This window comes from Orycteropus afer, unplaced genomic scaffold (genome assembly GCF_000298275.1).
Source record: "Orycteropus afer afer isolate SDZICR_OR568_19922 unplaced genomic scaffold, OryAfe1.0 scaffold00460, whole genome shotgun sequence".
In the NCBI taxonomy this organism is placed as follows: domain Eukaryota; kingdom Metazoa; phylum Chordata; class Mammalia; order Tubulidentata; family Orycteropodidae; genus Orycteropus; species Orycteropus afer.
In genome coordinates, this window is record NW_006922047.1 from 434,001 (window position 1) to 452,779 (window position 18,779).

At 53.9% G+C, this 18,779-nt stretch overlaps 2 protein-coding genes across 2 annotated transcripts in view; one reads left to right on the forward strand and one right to left on the reverse strand.

Moving 5' to 3' along the window:
• Positions 1–7,412: 7,412 nt before the first annotated feature.
• DDX39A (DExD-box helicase 39A) lies at positions 7,413–11,250 on the forward strand. The gene is given in 10 exon segments (XM_042782751.1): positions 7,413–7,781; positions 8,091–8,218; positions 8,743–8,835; positions 9,214–9,397; positions 9,964–10,082; positions 10,366–10,497; positions 10,575–10,684; positions 10,773–10,917; positions 11,009–11,192; positions 11,195–11,250. Coding segments are annotated over 10 exon segments (1,359 nt in total). The 5' UTR covers positions 7,413–7,573.
• A 987-nt stretch (positions 11,251–12,237) lies between these two features.
• ADGRE5 (adhesion G protein-coupled receptor E5) overlaps positions 12,238–18,779 on the reverse strand; it is a 17,374-nt gene continuing 10,832 nt past the window's right edge. Inside the window, exons 8-18 of the mRNA XM_042782757.1 lie at positions 17,845–18,022; positions 17,650–17,763; positions 17,187–17,422; positions 15,561–15,740; positions 13,894–14,085; positions 13,156–13,382; positions 13,012–13,078; positions 12,801–12,892; positions 12,531–12,699; positions 12,346–12,444; positions 12,238–12,267 (exon numbers count right to left, since the gene is read on the reverse strand). Of these exons, the coding sequence (XP_042638691.1) occupies positions 12,238–12,267; positions 12,346–12,444; positions 12,531–12,699; positions 12,801–12,892; positions 13,012–13,078; positions 13,156–13,382; positions 13,894–14,085; positions 15,561–15,740; positions 17,187–17,422; positions 17,650–17,763; positions 17,845–18,022 (1,584 nt within the window). The remainder of the gene's footprint in view (positions 12,268–12,345; positions 12,445–12,530; positions 12,700–12,800; positions 12,893–13,011; positions 13,079–13,155; positions 13,383–13,893; positions 14,086–15,560; positions 15,741–17,186; positions 17,423–17,649; positions 17,764–17,844; positions 18,023–18,779) is intronic.

Sequence of the window (18,779 nt, forward strand, 5' to 3'; positions counted from 1 at the left end):
CTGGCTTTTGCAAAGCAGAAGCTCCCCTGACTGGGCGGATGGTGGGTGTGCTGGAGCTCTCGTTTTTCCAGACCTCCAGAATGGACTCACCTAGCTTCGGCTGCCCCTTCATAACCTCATTTGTTGTTGTTATGTGCTGTGAAGTAGGCCCCGACTCATAGCGACCCCTCCTTGGGTTTCTAAGGCGGTATCACTACGGAAGTAGGATTGCCCAACCATCCTTCAGAGGAGTGGCTGGTGGGTTTGAATCGCCAGCCTTCTGGTTAGCAGTCAAGTGCCTTAGGCATTATGCAACCAGAGCTCCCATAACCTCATCTGGGATGATCTAATTACTCCAAGCTCACCTCCAGCTTGCTGTCCTGGGGCCCTCCTCTCCCCCAGGAACTGGCTTCCAGTTACCTGCCTTTACTGTCAGTCTCCTCCTTGGGAGGATGCAACCGAGTCCAAGGGAGGGAGATGGCCTGGGTTTGAATCCCTGTGGCTGTAGGAACCTGGGCCTGGTATCTCTCCTCTCTGGGCCTCAGATCACTCACTTGGCAATAGGGATGCCAGTGCCCCCACCTGGTGACCTTGTGCAAGGAGTAAATTTGTTGATACATATAGACTACTCAGAAAATGGCTAGGCACCAGGGCTGGGCCTAGGATAAGGCAAGTGAGACCGTGACCTTGGACACCAAAAAACTCAAGATGCACATTACTTTAATGCAGTATTTTTTAAAAATCAAAACTAATGAAAAAAATGCAAATAAAGACAGGATCTATAGCCCTATATTTTCCCCTTGCCTTAGGTGCCGATATGGCTGTGGTCCACATGGTACTGTTACTGATTTTACCTTAAAGATACCTTGATGTTTTTCACTACAGACTTTTTTGCATTAAGCTTGATTTTAAAATATTGCAATGCAATATTATTTATTTTGTTGAGTTTTTTGCATTCCCTGCCCCCTTCAATTTTGCACTTGGCCTGAGTCTCACTCCCCTTATCCTCATCTGGCCTGCCCTGCTGGACACAAGCTGGTGCTATCTGAGTGTTACGGTGTCATTATTACATTAAAAAACAAAACAAAACAAAACAAAAAACCAAACTCACTGCCATTGAATTGTTTTCCGACTCATAGGCTCCCTTCCTTGGGTTTCCAAGCGGTATCTCTAAGGAAGTAGATTGCTGAACCTTCCTTCCGACGAGTGGCTTTGAACCACCAGCCTTCTAGTTAGTAGTCAAATGCCTTAGGCACTATGCCACCAGATCACCCTTATTACATAACAACTGCTGCTTAATATTATTTAAAGCCTCCTTTGTTAGATTGATCGATTTCTCTTCATTAGGCTTTTTGGATGAAGTTGTTCCTCTTAGGACTTGTGTCTGACCCAAACCATGGATCCGACTCAATGGCAGTGAGTTGGTTTTTGGTTTTTCATATGCATGTGAAAGCTGGACAATGAATAAGGAAAACCGAAGAAGAATAGATGCATTCGAATTATGGTGTTGGCAAAGAATATTGCATATACCACGGACTGCCAGCAGAACGAATAAATTTGTCCTGGAAGAAGTACAGCCAGAATGCTCCTTAGAAGTGAATATGGCAACACTTTCAGACTTGGTGTCTCATACTTCAGTCAAGTTATCAGGAGGGGCCGGTGTCTGGAGAAGGACATGATGCTTGGTAAAATAGAGGGTCAGAGAAAAAGGGGAAGACGGTCAAGGAGACGGATTGGCACAGTGGCTGCAACAAAGGGCTCCAGCATAGCAGCCGTCGTGAGGGCAGCACAGACCTTGAAGTGTTTTGTTCTGTTGAACACGGATCACTGTGAGTGAGTCGGAAGCCATGCTATGGCACCTGACAACAATAACAACAAAGCACTTAAAGGACCTTGGTGACACAGTGGTTACAGTGCTCAGCTACTAACCATGGTCCAAGGTTATAACCCTCAGCAGCTCTGCTGGGGAAAGAAGTAGCAGCTGGCTTCCAAAGATTCAAAAAAAAAAAAAAACCTAAAAAACCAAACCAACTGCCGTTCAGTCAATCCTGTCATAGGTACCCCCATTGAGTTTCCAAAGTGGTAAATCTTTATGGAAGTAGATTGCCCTTTCTTTCTTCCATGAAGCCGCTGTGGGTTTGAATCGTTAACCTTCTGGTTAGCAGTCAAATGCTTTAGGGACTGCGCCACCAGAGTACCCTTGAAAATCCTATAGGCCATTTTACTGTGTCCCACATATCCCTATGTTCAGAATCCACTGATGGCAGCAGGTTTTTTAAAGGACGTCTAGTGGAGCAATGTCTAAGGCATTTTACTGCTAATCAGAAGGTTGGTCGTTCAAACCCACCGGACAGTCAATGGAACGGAGATGAGGCAATCCACTTCCATAAAGATTTACCGCCTTGAAAACCCAACGGGAGTGGCTGAGTCCCAATTGACTTGATGGCAGTAGGTTTTGGGGAAAATAAACACAAGGAAAAAGCTACAAAGTCTTACGACTTAAACGGCTGGGTTTTGTGCACGAACATCATTACTCTCAACAAACTCTTACCACTTCTCTTACTCTCAAACCCTGAGGGACCCCTTCCCCCACTGCAAAACGTCTGTTCTCTCTAGGCTGGACTCATTCCGAACCTTTCAGAGCCTCTACTGTGGAGGACTAGGAGACCATGGAGTGATGTCCACTCTGAAACGCTCGGTTCGGTGCCCCATGCAGAAATCACATCTCATAATGTTGGGGCACCCATCATAGACCAATCCACCCAGCTTCAGTTGCCAGTACTAAACATGGCAACGGCCGCAGCGGCTAAATTCCCCGTCACGTGACAGCGCGGGGGCGGTGCCTGCCTTAGCCCACTCGAGCATGCCTAGTTTTAGATTGGCCAATGAACCCGAGTAGGGGGCCCCGCCCCCTTTCTCTTTTATTCACCAGTAGTCTACCGAGGTCTCCCAGGTTATCCAATCACCGCCACTGACTCTCTTGAGTGACAAAGCAGTGGTCCAGTGAGTGGAGCTCCAGGTGACTAGGAGCCAGGAAGCGCGGCAGCTCGTGTCGGCGCGCGAGACTGATAATCGACTTGGTCGGCTGTTCTCGCAGCACGCGGAGGCAAAAGGAGAAGCAGGTGAGCAGCGGGGCTACGGCGTGGAGCCGCTAGGCTTAAGAGTCAGCGGGTAAGGGGAGACGCCGGAGTGAAGGGCGTGGAAGATGGGGGGTTAGGAGTGGGGCGAGCGGGCGTTGGGGCGCCCGGTGCGCGCGACAGCCGTTGGGCCCAAGGGCGCATGCGCGAGGGGCGGGCCGCCCGTTGGGGTGCGGGACGCCGTGGTCTTTCTGGGTAGTGTTGTCTTGAGCTCGCCTAGAGACCCATTCGTCTGTCTTTTGTCCAAACAGATCCCGAGGCAGCACAGGGCGCTCTGGGGAGGTCGCGGGGGCGACGCTGGGAGTCAGGGCTGAGATGGGAGAAACCAGACCTTCGAGACGGGACGGGCCTCCCGTCTTTCTTGGCTCTGTTCTTGCTCCGCGTTTGGGGGATTCGAGGTTCCAGAATTTAGGGAGAAAAGATGTTCTTTTGGACAGAAGTCCTCAGTAGGGAGCAAACTCCGGATGGAAAGACTTCACTTAAGAGCAAATGTGCGAGTGCTGTATTTTTTGTTATGTGCCATCGAGTCGCCTCCGACTTACAGCGACCTGATGTACAACGGAACGAAACACTACCGGAACGAAACACTGCCGGGTCCCGTGCCAGCCACATTGATCCCTACTATACCTGAGCCCATCGCTGCAGCCACCGTGTCAATCCATCTCGTTGCGGGCCTTCCCTTTTTTCGTTGACCCTCCACTTTACCAAGTATGACATCCTTCTCCAGAAAATGGTCTCTTCTGTCGTATTTGGGTTGTCACTATTCCAGTGTCAGCTTCCAAGTTCCATCACTCTAGGGGGCCCGCCAAAACCTATGGCCTTTTGATCTAATTTTCTTTGAGCTTCATATGCTTTCTAGCCACTTCCTGGAAAATTTTGTGCCTCAAACTCAGTCATTCAAATTCATGTTCCCACAAACCAACCAACCAACCAACCAACCAAAAAGCCGTGAACAGTTCATTTGACCTCCCTAATTCTGTTAAAGGAGTTCTAGTGGCGTAGTGCCTAAGGCACTTGACTGCTAACCAGTCAACCCACCAGCCACTCCTTGGAAGGAAGTTTGGGCAGTCTACTTCTGTAGTGATACTGCCTCGAAATCCAAGGAGGGGTCGCTATGAGTCAGGTCTGACTGGATGGCACATAACAACAACAACAGTTCTGTTAAATACACCATCTCCTCCTGTCCACAAAGGTGGAAGCCCAGAGTGGATGACTCTGGCTTTCCTTCATCCTTGGGTCATCCAGAGTGAGTTGTTCACCCTGCTTAGTGCCCCCACCCTGGCTTTTCCCGGTGCTAGCCTCACGCTTCACTCCATCCTCATCCTGGTTGAGTCACTCAACTCAGAACCTCATTAGTGATTACTGTTGTGGAGCAAATTAATAACAAATGCCTTGGGTTAGTGAGCTTTTTCCATCTTGGTCTGCCTGTACAGCCACGCAGTCCTACTGGTGTTCCCCAAAATACTGTCCTTTCCCCTGCTGCCTGGGGAATGTCCCCTTTCTGCTTTTGCTAGTTAGAATCTTCAGGGACCTTACCAGCTGCTGCCACTTTCAAGGATCGAGTAACGGGCCTCCTTGCTTTAACCCCAGAACTCTGCCTAGAGGCCTTGATTTTGGCTTTGTTCATTCAATTGTTATTTAGTCAGTGCCTCCCTGCTGTGTGCCAGGCCCAGGTGCTGGGGACACAAGTAAGCCACACAAAACAGCTACTCAGGTAAGAATGACAGGTGTGAAGAACAAAAAGCTGGGGCAGGGGTCTAGCGTGACTGAAGAGTGTGGTGTTTTAGTTAGGACCCTTAGGAAAGACCCTTCTGGAATGACAAAACGTGAGTGGAGGATCAGAGCAAAGGCATAGAGGTGAGTTGGAGTCCAGCAGCGAGGCCAGTAAGAGAGGGACAACGGGGATGATATCTGAGGGCAGCGGGGGTCAGGGTGAGATAGGCCATGGTACGCTGAGCACTGTGAGAGCCATGAGGGGGTGGGGGTTGTGAACAGAGGAACCCTTTCCTCTGGCTGCCGTGGGAGGGGGTGAGACAGGGGATCAGTGAGGAAGCTGCTCCTGTAATCCAGGCAAGAGAGGATGGGGTCCAAGTGTCCAGCAGTGGATGAACAGGGAAACACAATGGAGTGTTACTCAGCCATGAAAGGAATCCAGCTCTGATTTGTGCTACAGTTGGATAAACCTTGAAAACATTGTGCTCTCTGAAAGCACCCAGGCACAAAAGACCACACGCATACCTCATTTTGTTGCACTTCTCAGATACTGCATTTTTTCTTTTAAAACAAATTGGAAGTTGTGGCAACCCTGCACTGAGAAAGTCTGTCAGCACCATTTTTCCCATAGCACGTGCTCACTTCATGTCTCTGTCACAGTAATTCTCATGATATTTCAGCCTTTTTTATAATGCTCTTACACACTGAATAGACTATGTTGTTGTTGTTAGGTGCCCTCGAGTCGGTTCTGATTTATAGTAACATTTTGTACAGCGAAACGTTGCCTGGTTCTGCGCCATCCTCATGGTCATTGCCGTGTTTCAGTCTGTCATCACTGTAACTTTTCTGTTCACTGGGAAACCAAAAAGTTCACGTGATTCAGTTTGTTGTGACACTCCCTTTATTGCGGTGGTCTGGAACCAACCTGCAGTGTCGCCAGCGTGTGTTGTACTGTATGATTCTATTGACACGAAATGTCTACTGTGGACAAGTGCAGAGAGACAGAAAGTGGGTTAGCTAACAGTTGCCGGGAGATGGGAGGGTGGGGGATAGCTGAGGGTGTGGAGTTTCTGAGGTGATGAAATGTTCTCAAGTTGACTGTAGTGTAGTTGCACACATCTGTGAATTGTACTTTAAATGGGTGAATTGTAAGGTTTGTGCATTATGTCTCCATAACGCAGCTCTAATTTTTTTTTTTTTTTTTTTAAAAAGGAGGTGATGGCCAATATGGAAGCAGTGTGAGGAGTGGCTGGGCGACCAGGCAGGGTTTGCTGGTGGGTTGGCCATGCAAAGTGAGAGAAGAGGCCAACATGGAGAAACGGGAATTGCTGCCTATGAGATGGGGAGAAACAGAGTTGTGTTCTGGGCATTTTGAGTTCAAGGGGAGACGTGGAGGAGACAGCTGCATAAACGAGCCTGGAGGTCAGGGGTGAGGTTGCCACCAGAGACAGGCTTGAGAGAGGTCAGCCCAAGATATTTAAATCTGGGGACTGGATGAAGTCACACAGAGTAAGGAGGGCCAGAAACCGGGCCTAGGACACTGCTTCTGCACTCCTTGCCCCCCTGGGCTGAAGGCTGAGCTGGGATGGCAAGGGCGGAGGGAGACTGTCCTCAGGTTTGGGCCCCGGGTAGCACAGCTGCACCCCGAGGGCACTCTGTACATTTTGGATTAAATGTGAGGAGGTGAGCAAGCATTGTATTAATTCCATTTGCTATCTTGTCTTTATTTTTTTGGCCCCGGGCCCGACGGGAGGCCTTTTCATGAGAGCACTTAATTATTCCCCTGTGCCAACCACAAATAGCAGGAGAGGCTGGGCTGGGCAGACACCATTCCCGATGAACGCCCTTGTCCATCGGTGCAGCAGCCTTCTTGAGGGCGGTGACCCCATCTCTAGGTCTCTGGGGTCCTGCACTGTGGCCTGGTGGGGCCCCTAGGAAGTGATGCTGCTTTAGCCTGGGGTTTCTGAGGAGGCACATTAGCACTGAGAGGATCTGGCAGCAGAGCGTTCAGGTACAGAGGTTCGACATGCTCCTTGGGTCTGAGAAGCAGAGGGCCTGGGCTGATATGAGAGGGGGTGGTGCTGAGTGAGGTGGGGTGGAGCTGAGTGAGGTGGGCTGGGCCATGGGACTGGGGCTCACTGAGAGCACTAGGGAGCCTTTAAAGGGGCTCTCTGCAGGTGTGTGGGTGTGACCACCTGGTGTGTGTTTTAACTGCTGAGTCTGCCTCCAACTCAATGACTCTGTGGCTTTCTCGTGGTATGTATAATCTTTATAGAAACAGATCTCTTGGCCTTTCTTCCATGGCACTGTTAGGTGGGTTTGAACTGCCAATCATTTGCTTGGTGGTGGTATGTGCCGTCGAATCATCTCCTGTACAGCAGAACAAAACACTGCCCGGTCCTGTGCCAGCCCCACGAACCTTGCTGTACCTGCGCCCATTGTTGGTAGCCTGGTGCAAACTGTCTGGGACCTGGGGATCTTGGTGGTGGTGTGTGTTTTATGAGGGCCAGTGGGGAGACAGGATGGAGCTGGAGGCAGTTCCTGGGTGGAGCTGACCAGACCTGCTTATGATTCCATGTGGAGGTGGGGGAGGGAGTCAGGCTGGTGGTGTGGTCTTGGCCAGGTGGGCCTCCAGGCCTGCTGTGAGGACGCTGTGTCAGGCCCCTCAGGGACTTGTGCCCCTGTGGGTGGGCAGGTTTCCTGCACGCGCCCAGCTCACTGCCCTCGTCTCTGTTCTCAGCACCATGGCAGAGCAGGATGTGGAACAGGAGCTTCTGGATTACGAGGAAGATGACGAGCCCCAGGCTCCCCCAGAAAGCGCCCCAGCCCCCCCCAAGAAAGACGTCAAGGGCTCCTACGTTTCCATCCACAGCTCTGGCTTCCGGGACTTTCTGCTGAAGCCAGAGCTGCTGAGGGCCATCGTGGACTGTGGCTTTGAGCATCCGTCTGAGGGTATTCTTCCCTGTCTCCTCCCCCAGCCAGGGCCCTCTCACCAAGACCAGCTCTTCTGCCCCTGGGTGGTGGGAGCACCTGCCTGCCTGGTGGGGTTGGTGGGGCCCCTGGCCCACCGGTGTCCAGTGGCTGCCCTTAGCAGTGTGGAACTCTGCTTTACCAGGCACACACCCTAGCCCCTCAGTCCTTTGTGATGGGGAGGAGACTTGGCCTCCTCTCTCTCCTTCACTGGGGTCCCTCAGCTAGTCCCTGAGGAGCCCGTGGGGGGACACCCAGCATCCGGCTGCTCATTCCCTTTTCCTGCCACAGTCCAGCACGAGTGTATTCCCCAAGCCGTCCTGGGGATGGACATCCTATGCCAAGCCAAGTCCGGGATGGGCAAGACGGCAGTCTTTGTGCTGGCCACCCTGCAGCAGATCGAGCCCATCAACGGACAGGTACGGGTGACCTCCCCGCCCAGCCCAAGCCACCCACGCAGCCAGCAGAGGGCTTGCCCTTCCCAGGAGCCATGCTGCTTCCTCTTCTTTTTGCCTTGTCTGAAACATCTGTCCACGTATCCTTTCTGTGGGCTTTTAAAATCAAATATAGGATTTAAGTAAACAAAATCAGAAACCAATAAGCTAAAAGAAAAGTGCCCATAGTTTGAGCACAGATCACTATTATTTTAAACGCCTGCTCTCCTGGATTGTTTGTATGTTTTCATGAAGGGGGGATTATACTGAACACAGTTCCATTAGCGAACATGGGCTCAGCTCACCTGGCTTGGGCTGGGCCTCGTTAGCCTTAATGCAGGCATCTGCTGGGGAAGGAGAGCAGCCTCAGTAGCTGGGAGAGGGTGTAGGGCTGTGATGAGGGGGAGGCCCAAACGTGGCCCACGAAGGGAAGACTGCAGGAGTGTGGGCTCTGGGCCCTGGAAAGTTTAGGACCTTGACTTAAGGACTCCTCTCCTCCTACCCCACAGGTGTTGGTCCTGGTCATGTGCCATACTCGGGAGCTGGCCTTCCAGATCAGCAAGGAGTATGAGCGCTTTTCCAAGTATATGCCCAATGTCAAGGTGAGCCCTTGGGCTGGGCTGGGCGCTCACTGGTCTTCCGCAGGGTGCTGGCCCCACTCGGCTCTGGCCCAGCCGGCATTTACTAAGCTTGGCTGCAGCAGCTGCCTTTGAGGTTTGCGGTGGTTTATGCTCCTTAAAAGCTTGATGAATTATGCATCATCCCCGAGGCCTGTGCTGCCCCAGCCCAGGGCTGCTTTTCAGGGGAGCCGGACAGGCTCCAAGGCCTGTGTCCCTTCAGGCCTGGTCTGTTCTCAAGCCTGGAGGTGTGGTGGTCCTTCTCAAGGCCTGCAGGCTGGGCTGACAGGGCCATGGGCTGAGTGTCAGCATGGAGGGGATGAGCTTTGGTGGGCAAAAGCACCCTCTTCCCTGTCCCTCTAGGTGTCTGTGTTCTTCGGTGGCCTTTCCATCAAGAAGGACGAAGAGGTGCTGAAGAAGAACTGCCCGCACGTGGTGGTGGGGACCCCGGGCCGTATCCTGGCGCTTGTGCGGAGCAGGAACCTCAGCCTGAAGAACGTGAAGCACTTCGTGCTGGATGAATGCGACAGGATGTTGGAGCAGCTGGGTGAGTGCACGGCAAGGCCGGGGCCCTGGCAGTAGGCTTCCCGAGGTGGGGCATGGGTGGCGTTGGGCACATCTTCGGGAAGGATCTGGTGGTGCCAGTGTGATTGCTACTCCCTGGACCCCAGGCACACATTGCCCCCAGTAATGTTGTTACCTAGCAGCCCATGGTGTTAGTTCTAGGCCCCCCTGCCCTCCGGGAGCCCTAACAGGCCCAGTGGGAGACGGGGCTTGTGTCCAGGGCAGCTGCAGCTCTCACCCCAGCAGCTGTCTCTGCCTCAGGCTCCCCTCCCTGAAGCGTGGCACGAGGCGCAATGGCATGGCTGCTCCACGCTGGTCGCGTGTAAGTGGACCGTAGCTCCTCCCTTGCCTGCGCTCACCCCGAGTCTAGCCCCTCAGGCACCTTGGGACTCACCCCACCCCCCACTTGGTCCCGGCTCACAGCACCCACCCTCATCACGGTGCCAGCGGCTCCCTGGCTCAGGTTGGGAGGGGTCTGAGTCTGCTCTCGGGTGGGGGCCGTGCCTGGCAGGCTCTCATGCCCATCTGTCTTCCTGTCCCTCCACCTAGACATGCGGCGGGACGTGCAGGAGATCTTCCGCCTGACCCCCCATGAGAAGCAGTGCATGATGTTCAGTGCCACCCTGAGCAAGGAGATCCGGCCCGTCTGCAGGAAGTTCATGCAGGATGTGAGTTGGGCAAAACCTCGCTGTCCACAGGACCAAGCTTTAGCACAGCCACTCTGGTCTCGCTGGGGCATCACAGGGGCTGCTGGGGGCTGGGCGGAGCCCTCTTCTCCTCCCCCAAACTGAGCTGGATGAGAGCATAGCTTCAGCTTTTGGTAGCAAAACTGTTACTGAGGTCGGGATACAGCAGGCCCTTTGGGAGGCATCCCTTCTGGAAGGTTTCTTGGGCAGGTAGGAAGCTCAAACGTGAGCCGTGCTCACCTCTCTCCATCTCCCATCCCCACAGCCCATGGAGGTGTTTGTGGACGATGAGACCAAGCTGACACTGCACGGACTGCAGCAGTACTACGTCAAGCTCAAGGACAGCGAGAAGAACCGCAAGCTCTTCGATCTCCTGGACGTGCTGGAGTTTAACCAGGTGATAAGTGCTGTGGCATGCTGGGGACTCTGGCTTCGCCTGCCGCCGCCGCCGCCCTCACTGCTGCTCTGTTGCAGGTGGTTGTCTTCGTGAGGTCTGTGCAGCGCTGTATGGCCCTGGCCGAGCTCCTCGTGGAACAGAACTTCCCGGCCATAGCCATCCACCGGGGCATGGCCCAGGAGGAGCGGTGAGTGCGTGGCTGGGATGGCCCTCAAAGGGGAACCTGCCCAGAGAGCTGACACCTGACGCCTCCTCGTGTTCGCCTTGCACCCCAGCTTGTCACGCTATCAGCAGTTCAAGGATTTCCAGCGGCGCATCCTGGTGGCCACCAATCTGTTTGGCCGGGGGATGGACATCGAGCGGGTCAACATCGTCTTCAACTATGACATGCCCGAGGACTCGGACACCTACCTACACCGGGTGAGTGGCCCGTGGAGAGCTGCCTATCTCCTGTACATCTCTCTCCTGGGAAAGGGGCAGGGAACTGACCCCTGCTCCTGTCCCCTTGCAGGTGGCCCGTGCGGGCCGCTTCGGCACCAAAGGCCTGGCTGTTACTTTTGTATCTGACGAGAATGATGCTAAAACCCTCAATGAAGTCCAGGATCGATTCGAAGTGAATGTGGCAGAGCTTCCAGAAGAAATTGACATCTCCACATACAGTAAGTGGACGGGCCTGGGGCCGGGGGCTGGAGCGGAGGGCCTCCCCTTACCGGGCCTTCTCTGTCGTGTCTTCCAGTTGAGCAGAGCCGGTAACCCAGCGCCCATGAGCTGAGCCACCCCTGCCTCTTGCCTGCTGCTTTCCAGTCTCTTCTTCCCTTAGCGATGACAGATTTCTTTTTACTGTTTTGAAGCTGTAGATTGGCATGAGAATAAATGTTTATTATGGAAGCCTGACTCCCACCCACTCTGTTCTCCACCATCACCAGCATTTCGTCGCACTGGGGGCCAGCGAGCAGCACATCACCCTGTGTCAGTGTGATCTTTAATTTTGTCAACATTGAAAGGTTTATACAGATAAAAAACATTACACGACATCCACAGTCTCCAAAACAGAAACTTCTGCCCTGGCCAGTTGGGCTTTTGTACCGTGAACCTTGGGGCAGACTGGGCACCTCGGCCCTAGCCTTTCCCACCCCGACATCAGTCTTAGCTTGCAAGGGAAATTGGAGCCCAGCACCCAGTCCCTCTAGTCTATAGGACAGGTAGATAAGGGGAAGGGGCCAGGGCAGGGACTGGAGCCCTCCCTCAGTCTGTCTCTGAGACCTGTACCCAGGCTACAGCCCTGGGCCAGCTCCTTTCCCCATCCTGGGTTGCTGCCAAGAGCTCTGGTGGTGCAGTAGCTAAAAGCATTCAGCTGCTAACCAGGAGGTTGGTGGTTCAAACCCACCAGCTGCTCAGTAGGAAAAAGATGAAGCAGTCTGCTTCCATAAAGATTTACAGCCTTGGAAACCCTATGGGGCAGTTCTACTCTGTCTTACAGGGTTGCTGAGTTGGAATCGACAGCAGTGATTTTGGTTTTCTTTGGTTGAGTTGCTGCCAGGGTGGAGTAGAGAGGCAGCCAGAAGCAGGTCCGCCTGTCCTGTCCTGGCTGGTGGTCTGGGGTTTGGTGCCAGACCACTGCTGTCACCCTCTTTGGTGCAAAGAGCAGAGTGGTCGGAGAGAACGGGTGGGTCTTCAGCATGTGCAAAAAGCTGCTAAGGCCGCAGGGGCTGCGGGCCTGTCCAGAACCACCCCAGGCTGTCACATTCCGGATTCTGACTGCCTGAGGGCCTGGAGGGGGAGGAGTCAGTGAGGCCTGTGCTAGCGGCTGGATGACCCCCTTCCCACACCCCCTTCCCACACCCCTACCCGGGTCTGGTTGTGGCTGGTGGCAGACGTGGATGAGGTAAACTCCGAGTATTTGTTTCTGGTGACCAGGCAGAGCCACTTCCAGTACTCTTCCCTCACCTGTGTGGTCCAGATGCTAGGTCAGGGGGAGGAGTGGCCCAGGCCCTGTGCCCCACCGCTCTCCACCCCAGGCTGGCCCACTGCACCTTCTTGTTGAGCAGGCAGTGCAGGAGGAAGAGGAAGAGACCCTGCAGGCAGTTGAGGATGGTGAAAATGTACGACAGGACCCAGCTGTGCGGGTCGAACAGGAACAGGCCGAAGACCCAGGTGCAGCCCAGCACAAAGAGCTGGGCCACAGCGGTGATGGTCAGCACCCTGGGGAGAGCAGGGCAGGCCAGCTGCAGCAGGGGCGAGGCCAGGCTCTCCACACCCCCACCTCACACCAGCTCCCCCTCTCCTCCCGCCTTTCCTCTCACCTTGCCTTCTTTAATTTCTTCATGTCTGGGTTGATTTCAGAAAACTTCTGGGTGAGCTTCCAAACAGTAATGACAAAGACGACAGCATTGCACTGAGTGGAAAGCATGGAACTCAGATTAGAGGTGCCCAAGGAACTCGCAGGGAGGCGGAGTGGTCCACCAGGGGCTGGCTCGCTTAGGCTTTGGGTGGGTGTGTGGGGAGGGTAGTTACCAGAACGATGAAGGTCACTGGTCCCAAGAAGCTCCAAAGGAAGCCACCGGCCGGGTCCAACCAGCAGCTGAGAGGGGAAGAGTCCTGTCAGTGAGTGCCTCAGGAACCCCAGGCTGCCCCAGTCCTCAGGCTTGCCATACTTACTAGGGGACGCGGCCATAGCCCTGGCTGTTGACAGCCGCTGAGACGCCGACGATGACGCCGGGCACGCCGTAGCCAATGAGGCAGAGCCAGCGCGTGCTCAGGCCCTGGCCTTGGAACACGCGCACCACGAGGAAGTAAAGCTCCAGGCCCTCAAGGCTCATCCAGCAGAAGGCGGCCAGAAAGAAGTAGTGCAGCAGTCCGGCCACCAGGCGGCAGCGCAGCCCCACCTGCGGGCGGAGCAGGGGACGTTAACGCGGGGCGGGGCCGGCTATGGGCGGGGCAACGCGCCGCCTGAGCCAGTCTCCGCTAGAGTCCTCGAAAGTGGGCGGGGTCTGGATGTGCAAAAGTGGGGCCAAGGCCTAGAGGGGTGGAGCCTGGGTCATGCTCTGCTAGTTTCCGCTCCATCTGCTAAGTAGGGGTGGGTGAGGCCAAGACTCGAGTGGACCCGGCTAAGACTAGGTGTGCTGGAGAGGCGCTGGAGCTCTAGTGGACTGGCCATGAGCTACCCCAGCCCGCAACCCTTGGCCTTGGAGGTGAGCGAAGCCCGGACTGTGGTTTTACGCCCCTAAAGCCAGAGTGGGCGGGGCCGTATCCCAGGCAGGGACAGTGCCCTGAACTCCAGGTCTAGTCCAGTAGACCTTCCAGATCTAGCCCCAGGGGCCGGTGGGGCCATGCTCTCCTGGGCTTCGCTGTCCCCGGGCTCCGTTGAAGCAAAGCCCTCATGGGATGTGACCTTACCTGGCCACCCTCGTTCTCGATGCCTGCCAGGAAGATAGCAGAGCCCACGAAAAGGCAGATGCAGAGGTGTAGGTGCACCGTGGTGCGCGAGCTCTGGATGGGTCGCACCAGCAGGAACGTGAGGATGCACAGCATCAGGCAAATCAGCGACAGCGACAGCCCCACTTTGGTGATCAAGGCCAGTTTCGGGTCCTGGGGGCAGTACAGGGTGGTAGGATTTCGAATGTTGTTGTTGTTGTTGTTATGTGCCGTCGAGTCGGCCCCGACTGACAGCGACCCCTCCTTGGGTTTCCGAGGCAGTATCACTACGGAAGTAGGATTGCCCAACCTTCCTTCCAAGGAGTGGCTGGTAGGTTTGAACCGCCAGCCGTCTGGTTAGTAGGCAAGTGACTTAGCCACTATGCTACCAGAGCCCAGGATTTCGAATAGGGGCCCTGAAACCTCTCTGCCCCCACTGACCTGCCTGAGACAGTCTACGGGACTGTAATCCGGGTTCTCGCCTTCAACATCTAACACAGCCTGCCTCTGTCTCTCTCATCTGAAATGAACCCTCCCTGTAGCACAGCAGCAAGGAGCTCTGGTGACGCCATACTGAGGCATTTGGCGGCTAACCATAAAGGTCTGCGGTTCAAAGCCATCAGCTGGTCCAGAGAAAGAGGAGACAGTCTGCTTCCATGATGCCTTGGAAACCCTATGGGGGTCATTATGAGTCGGAATCAATTCAGTGGCAGTGGATTTGGTTTTTTGGGGGGTGTTGGTGGGCACAGCTTGGAATTCCTAGTTCTCTTCTGATTTCCAGTCTCCACTCCAGTGGCTGGCCTCCTGCCTACTGCCCACTTGACTGCTCTGGCAAAAGACTCCAGGGCAGATTCCATTGCTTCATTCCTGTTTCCCAACACTCAGGACGGGGCCACCTTGCTGACCTCATCAACCGCCCCTCCCGCACCTGGCTCTTCCACACTTTTGCACTTGCTAGACCTTTGGCTTGTACTACCAGCCTCCTCTACGCTGTGTGGCCAGCCCCAGCTATCCATCCTGGCCTGGCTCATAGTGGTTCCCCCTGAGGCCACATATGTGCCACATATATAACAACTGGTATGGGGGGACTTCAGAGAGGTGCTGGCTGGAGCTGGGCCCCGCACTGCCAGGCTGCTTAGTGTAGCTGTTGGGTCCTAGGGAGAAAAGACCTGCTGATGGGCTCTGCTACAGGGAGGGTTCATACACATAGGACACCCTATGGAGTTCTACTCTGTCTTGTTGTTGTTGTTATGTGCCGTCGAGTTGGACCCGACTCATAGCGACCCCTCCTTGAGTTGCCAAGGCAGTATCACTATGGAAGTAGATTGCCCAGCCTTCCTTCCAAGGAGTGGCTGGTGGGTTTGAACCGCCAGCCTTGTGATTAGCAGTCAAGTGCCTTAGGCAGTATGCTACCAGAGCCTCCTTACTCTATCTTATATAGGGTCTCTATGAGATAGAATCGATTCAACAGCAACCAAGAACAAGGGAGCCCCAGGGAGAGGAAGGGGGCATGGGGCCACCTGGGTGGTCCAACCATATGGAAATATTTAATAAGCAGTTGGGCTGGACCACCGAGAACCAACTGGCAGTCTCCTCGAGGCCGACCTTCCCACCTGTCCCCCTCTGAGGATGGTGCCGGGGCTGCTCACCTCCACCTTGTAGTGGGCCATGAGGACGGCAAAGCTGCTCAGGTGGCTGCACTGGCAGGTGGTACTGCCATTCCCACTGCCTAGCATCTGGCAGCCTGTGGTGGCCCATTGCCCGCCCTTGTGGCTGTCACCCCTCCAGAAGGCGCAGATCAGTTCCTGCCGTGGCCCGGGCGTCTCCAGCTGTGGGTAGGTGGGGCAGTCAGAGAGGTTGGCTAGAGCCCCCTCTTGGGTCCTGAGCTCGGGCTGGGCTCAGGGAGGGCTGCTTCTCATTGACTAGTATTTACTGTGCACCTACTGTTTGCCAGGCCCTGGGACACAGCAGTGAACAGAGAAGACAAAAATCTCCCCTCCCATGGGAACCTCAGCCGACATGAGCCTGAGGCCAGAAAAACTAGATGGTACCCAGCTACCACTGCCAACCACTTGAAAAGGGGTCAAAATTGGAGACCCTGGATACAGTGGGAGAAAAATGGAGCAAAACTCAAAATCATAAAAATGATCAGGCTTATTAGTCTGATAGAGACAGTGAAACCCCCAAGACTATGTAACTAGTCACCCTTTGAGCCTGGAATTGAACTCACTCCCATGGCTTCCAGTCAAACAATAGACAGGCCTATAGGGTGAACATTTACACCAGGCAGATACACCCCTTAGAATGGTCAATCATGGAAGAACAGAAGGGCAGCATTTGCACAGGGAGACAGCTCAGGGGGCAGGAATGCATAGGAAAGAAGGACACAAGGAAGAGGTAACTACAGGGAAGAAGTGGAAGAGAGCTGTTACATTGAAGGGATTGCAGTCAATGTCATGAAACAAAATATGTATGAACTGTTGAATGGAAAATGAATTTGCTCTGTAAACCTCCATCCAAATCACACACACACACACACACACACAAATAAATATATATATGTATGTGTATGTTTGTCCTCTAGGGGCTGGTATGCTACGGGGATGATAAATAATAATCAGGGTCAGGTTACCCAAGAAGCAAGGTAAGCACGGGCTTACTTGTGCTTATTTACAACTCTGTAGCGAATGATTCCACATTTTTCCACCACATCAAAGATTGTGCTTCAAGCTAGGGATGGCATCCTCTCTCCCAGCCCCACAGCACCTTCCTACAGAATCAAAATCTCTTCAAATTTACAATCCCTGAGAGGGACGGAGTACCCAGTAAGCAAGGTAAACATGGACTTGCATGTGCTTACTTACTAATCAGTAGTGAACAGTTTCCTCTGTTTTTTTCACTGCATCAAAGTAAATTAGTAAAGTAAAGCCATGTTTACCTTACTTATTGGGTAATCTGCCCCTGACTTAAACTTAGCAAACGAGTAAACTACAATGTGTGTTAGGAGAGAAGTGCTCCGGGGGCATGTGGCAGGATTACAAGCTGTCATTATAAATAGGGAGGTCAGGAAAGGCCTTGGTGAGGTGACACAGATAAAGGACAGAGGCACCTCTAGGGGAAGAGGGTCCTAGGCAGATGGAGTAGCAGGTGCAAAAGCCCTGAGGTAGGTTTGAGGAAAGACCAGAGTGAGAAGAAGTGGGGAAATGGAGGCTGCAGAGGGGCTGCCATGACCTGGGCTGTGGGGTGAACAGGAGGATAACCCCCCTCCTCCCAGCCTGAGGACTCACTTTGTGGGAGAAGGCAAAGGTGATGGGAGAGTCAAGTTTCTCTGTGTTTGTGTTGCTCAGGAATGCGGAGTTGACAGCCGAGAGGACACTGAGCTGGGCCCCCTGGACTGGGCTTTCGTGAGTCTCTTCCAGCTCAGCTTTCTTCCAGGGCTCCAGGTCCAAGGAGGCATTGGCTAGCAATCTCTGCATTTTCAGGCTGGAGAGGATGCCCACCACCGTGGGGCCTGGGGGACAGACAGACTTACTGCCTCTTCCTGCTTTCCCTCCTCCCCCATCCCCCGTTCCCTCCTAATGCATCAAATCCAGGCTCGGCCAGCCCCACTGTGATGCCTGGAGTCCCACCCAGTGGGTCAGTGCTCAGTTGGTACATATTCTGAACCTCACGCTGGCCTTCTCCCGAGAAAGCCCCTTTCTGTGTCCCATGACTGGCCCTCCTGGCCCCTGCCGTTACCCGAGTCCTTGTCTGGAGCTGCTGTGGCCCAGTTGAGCTGCATCCGCGCGTGGCTCTGGCCCACGATAACGTGCTTGTCCCCATCTCTGTTCTCCTGGATCTTCAGGGACAGCTCTGAGGGGAGAGGGGCCGTGACTGGGGAGCTGCCGGGTGCAGGACAGGCCTGGGGCTGGGCAGGGCAGGATGAGGCCTCACCTGTGTTCGCAGGGGAATGGTAGGTGAAGGAGGCTTCAGGCAAGGCCTGGGCCAGGGTTCTCAGGACTTGTTCAAGGCCCAAGAGCAGCTGGGTGGCGACGCGGTGCCGGGCAGGCAGGTCCAGGACCTCCAGATCCCCGGGCTCCTCCAGAAGCTCATCCACAAATGTAATGAGGTTCTGGGGGTGACAGGTGACAGAGCTGCTGGGTCACTGGCTCACAGGGCTGTCCTGAGGACCCTTATCTCACCAGGGGACACACTGTGGGTTGTCTTTCTTTCTTTCTAACTTTGATTGTGGTGAAAACATACATAAGACATTCACCAGCATAACTTTCCCATTTACAGCTCAGGGACATTGATGACATTTTTCATGTTGTGCCACCATCGTTGCTATCCTTTTCCAAAATATTCCACCACCGTTAGCATAGACTCAGTGCCCCACAAACAAAAGCTTCCCTTTTCCCCCTCCCTCCTACCCCTGGCAACACTAATAATTTTTGGTTTTAAAAAACAAAACAACACTCACTGCTGTCAAGTCCATTCTGACTCACAGCGACCTCTGTTGGGTTTCCAAGGCAGTAAATCTTTATCAAAGTAGATTGCTCCATCTTCCTTCCACAGAGTGGCTGGTGGGTTTGAACCGCCAACCTTTTGGTTAGCAGTCAAATGCCTTAGGCGCGTTGCCACCAGAGCGCCTTCATTTTTCATATATATTACCAGAGCTCCTTCATCTTTTGTAAACCAAAACCAAACTCACTGCTGCTGAGTTGGATCCAACTCATAGCAACCCCTCCTTGGGTTTCCAAAGTGGTATCACTACAGAAGTAGATTGCCCAGTCTTTATTCTGAGGAGTGGCTGGTGGGTTTGAACTGTCAGCCTTCTGGTTAACAGTCAAATGCCTTAGGCACCATATATATATTTTTTTTCTCCCCAA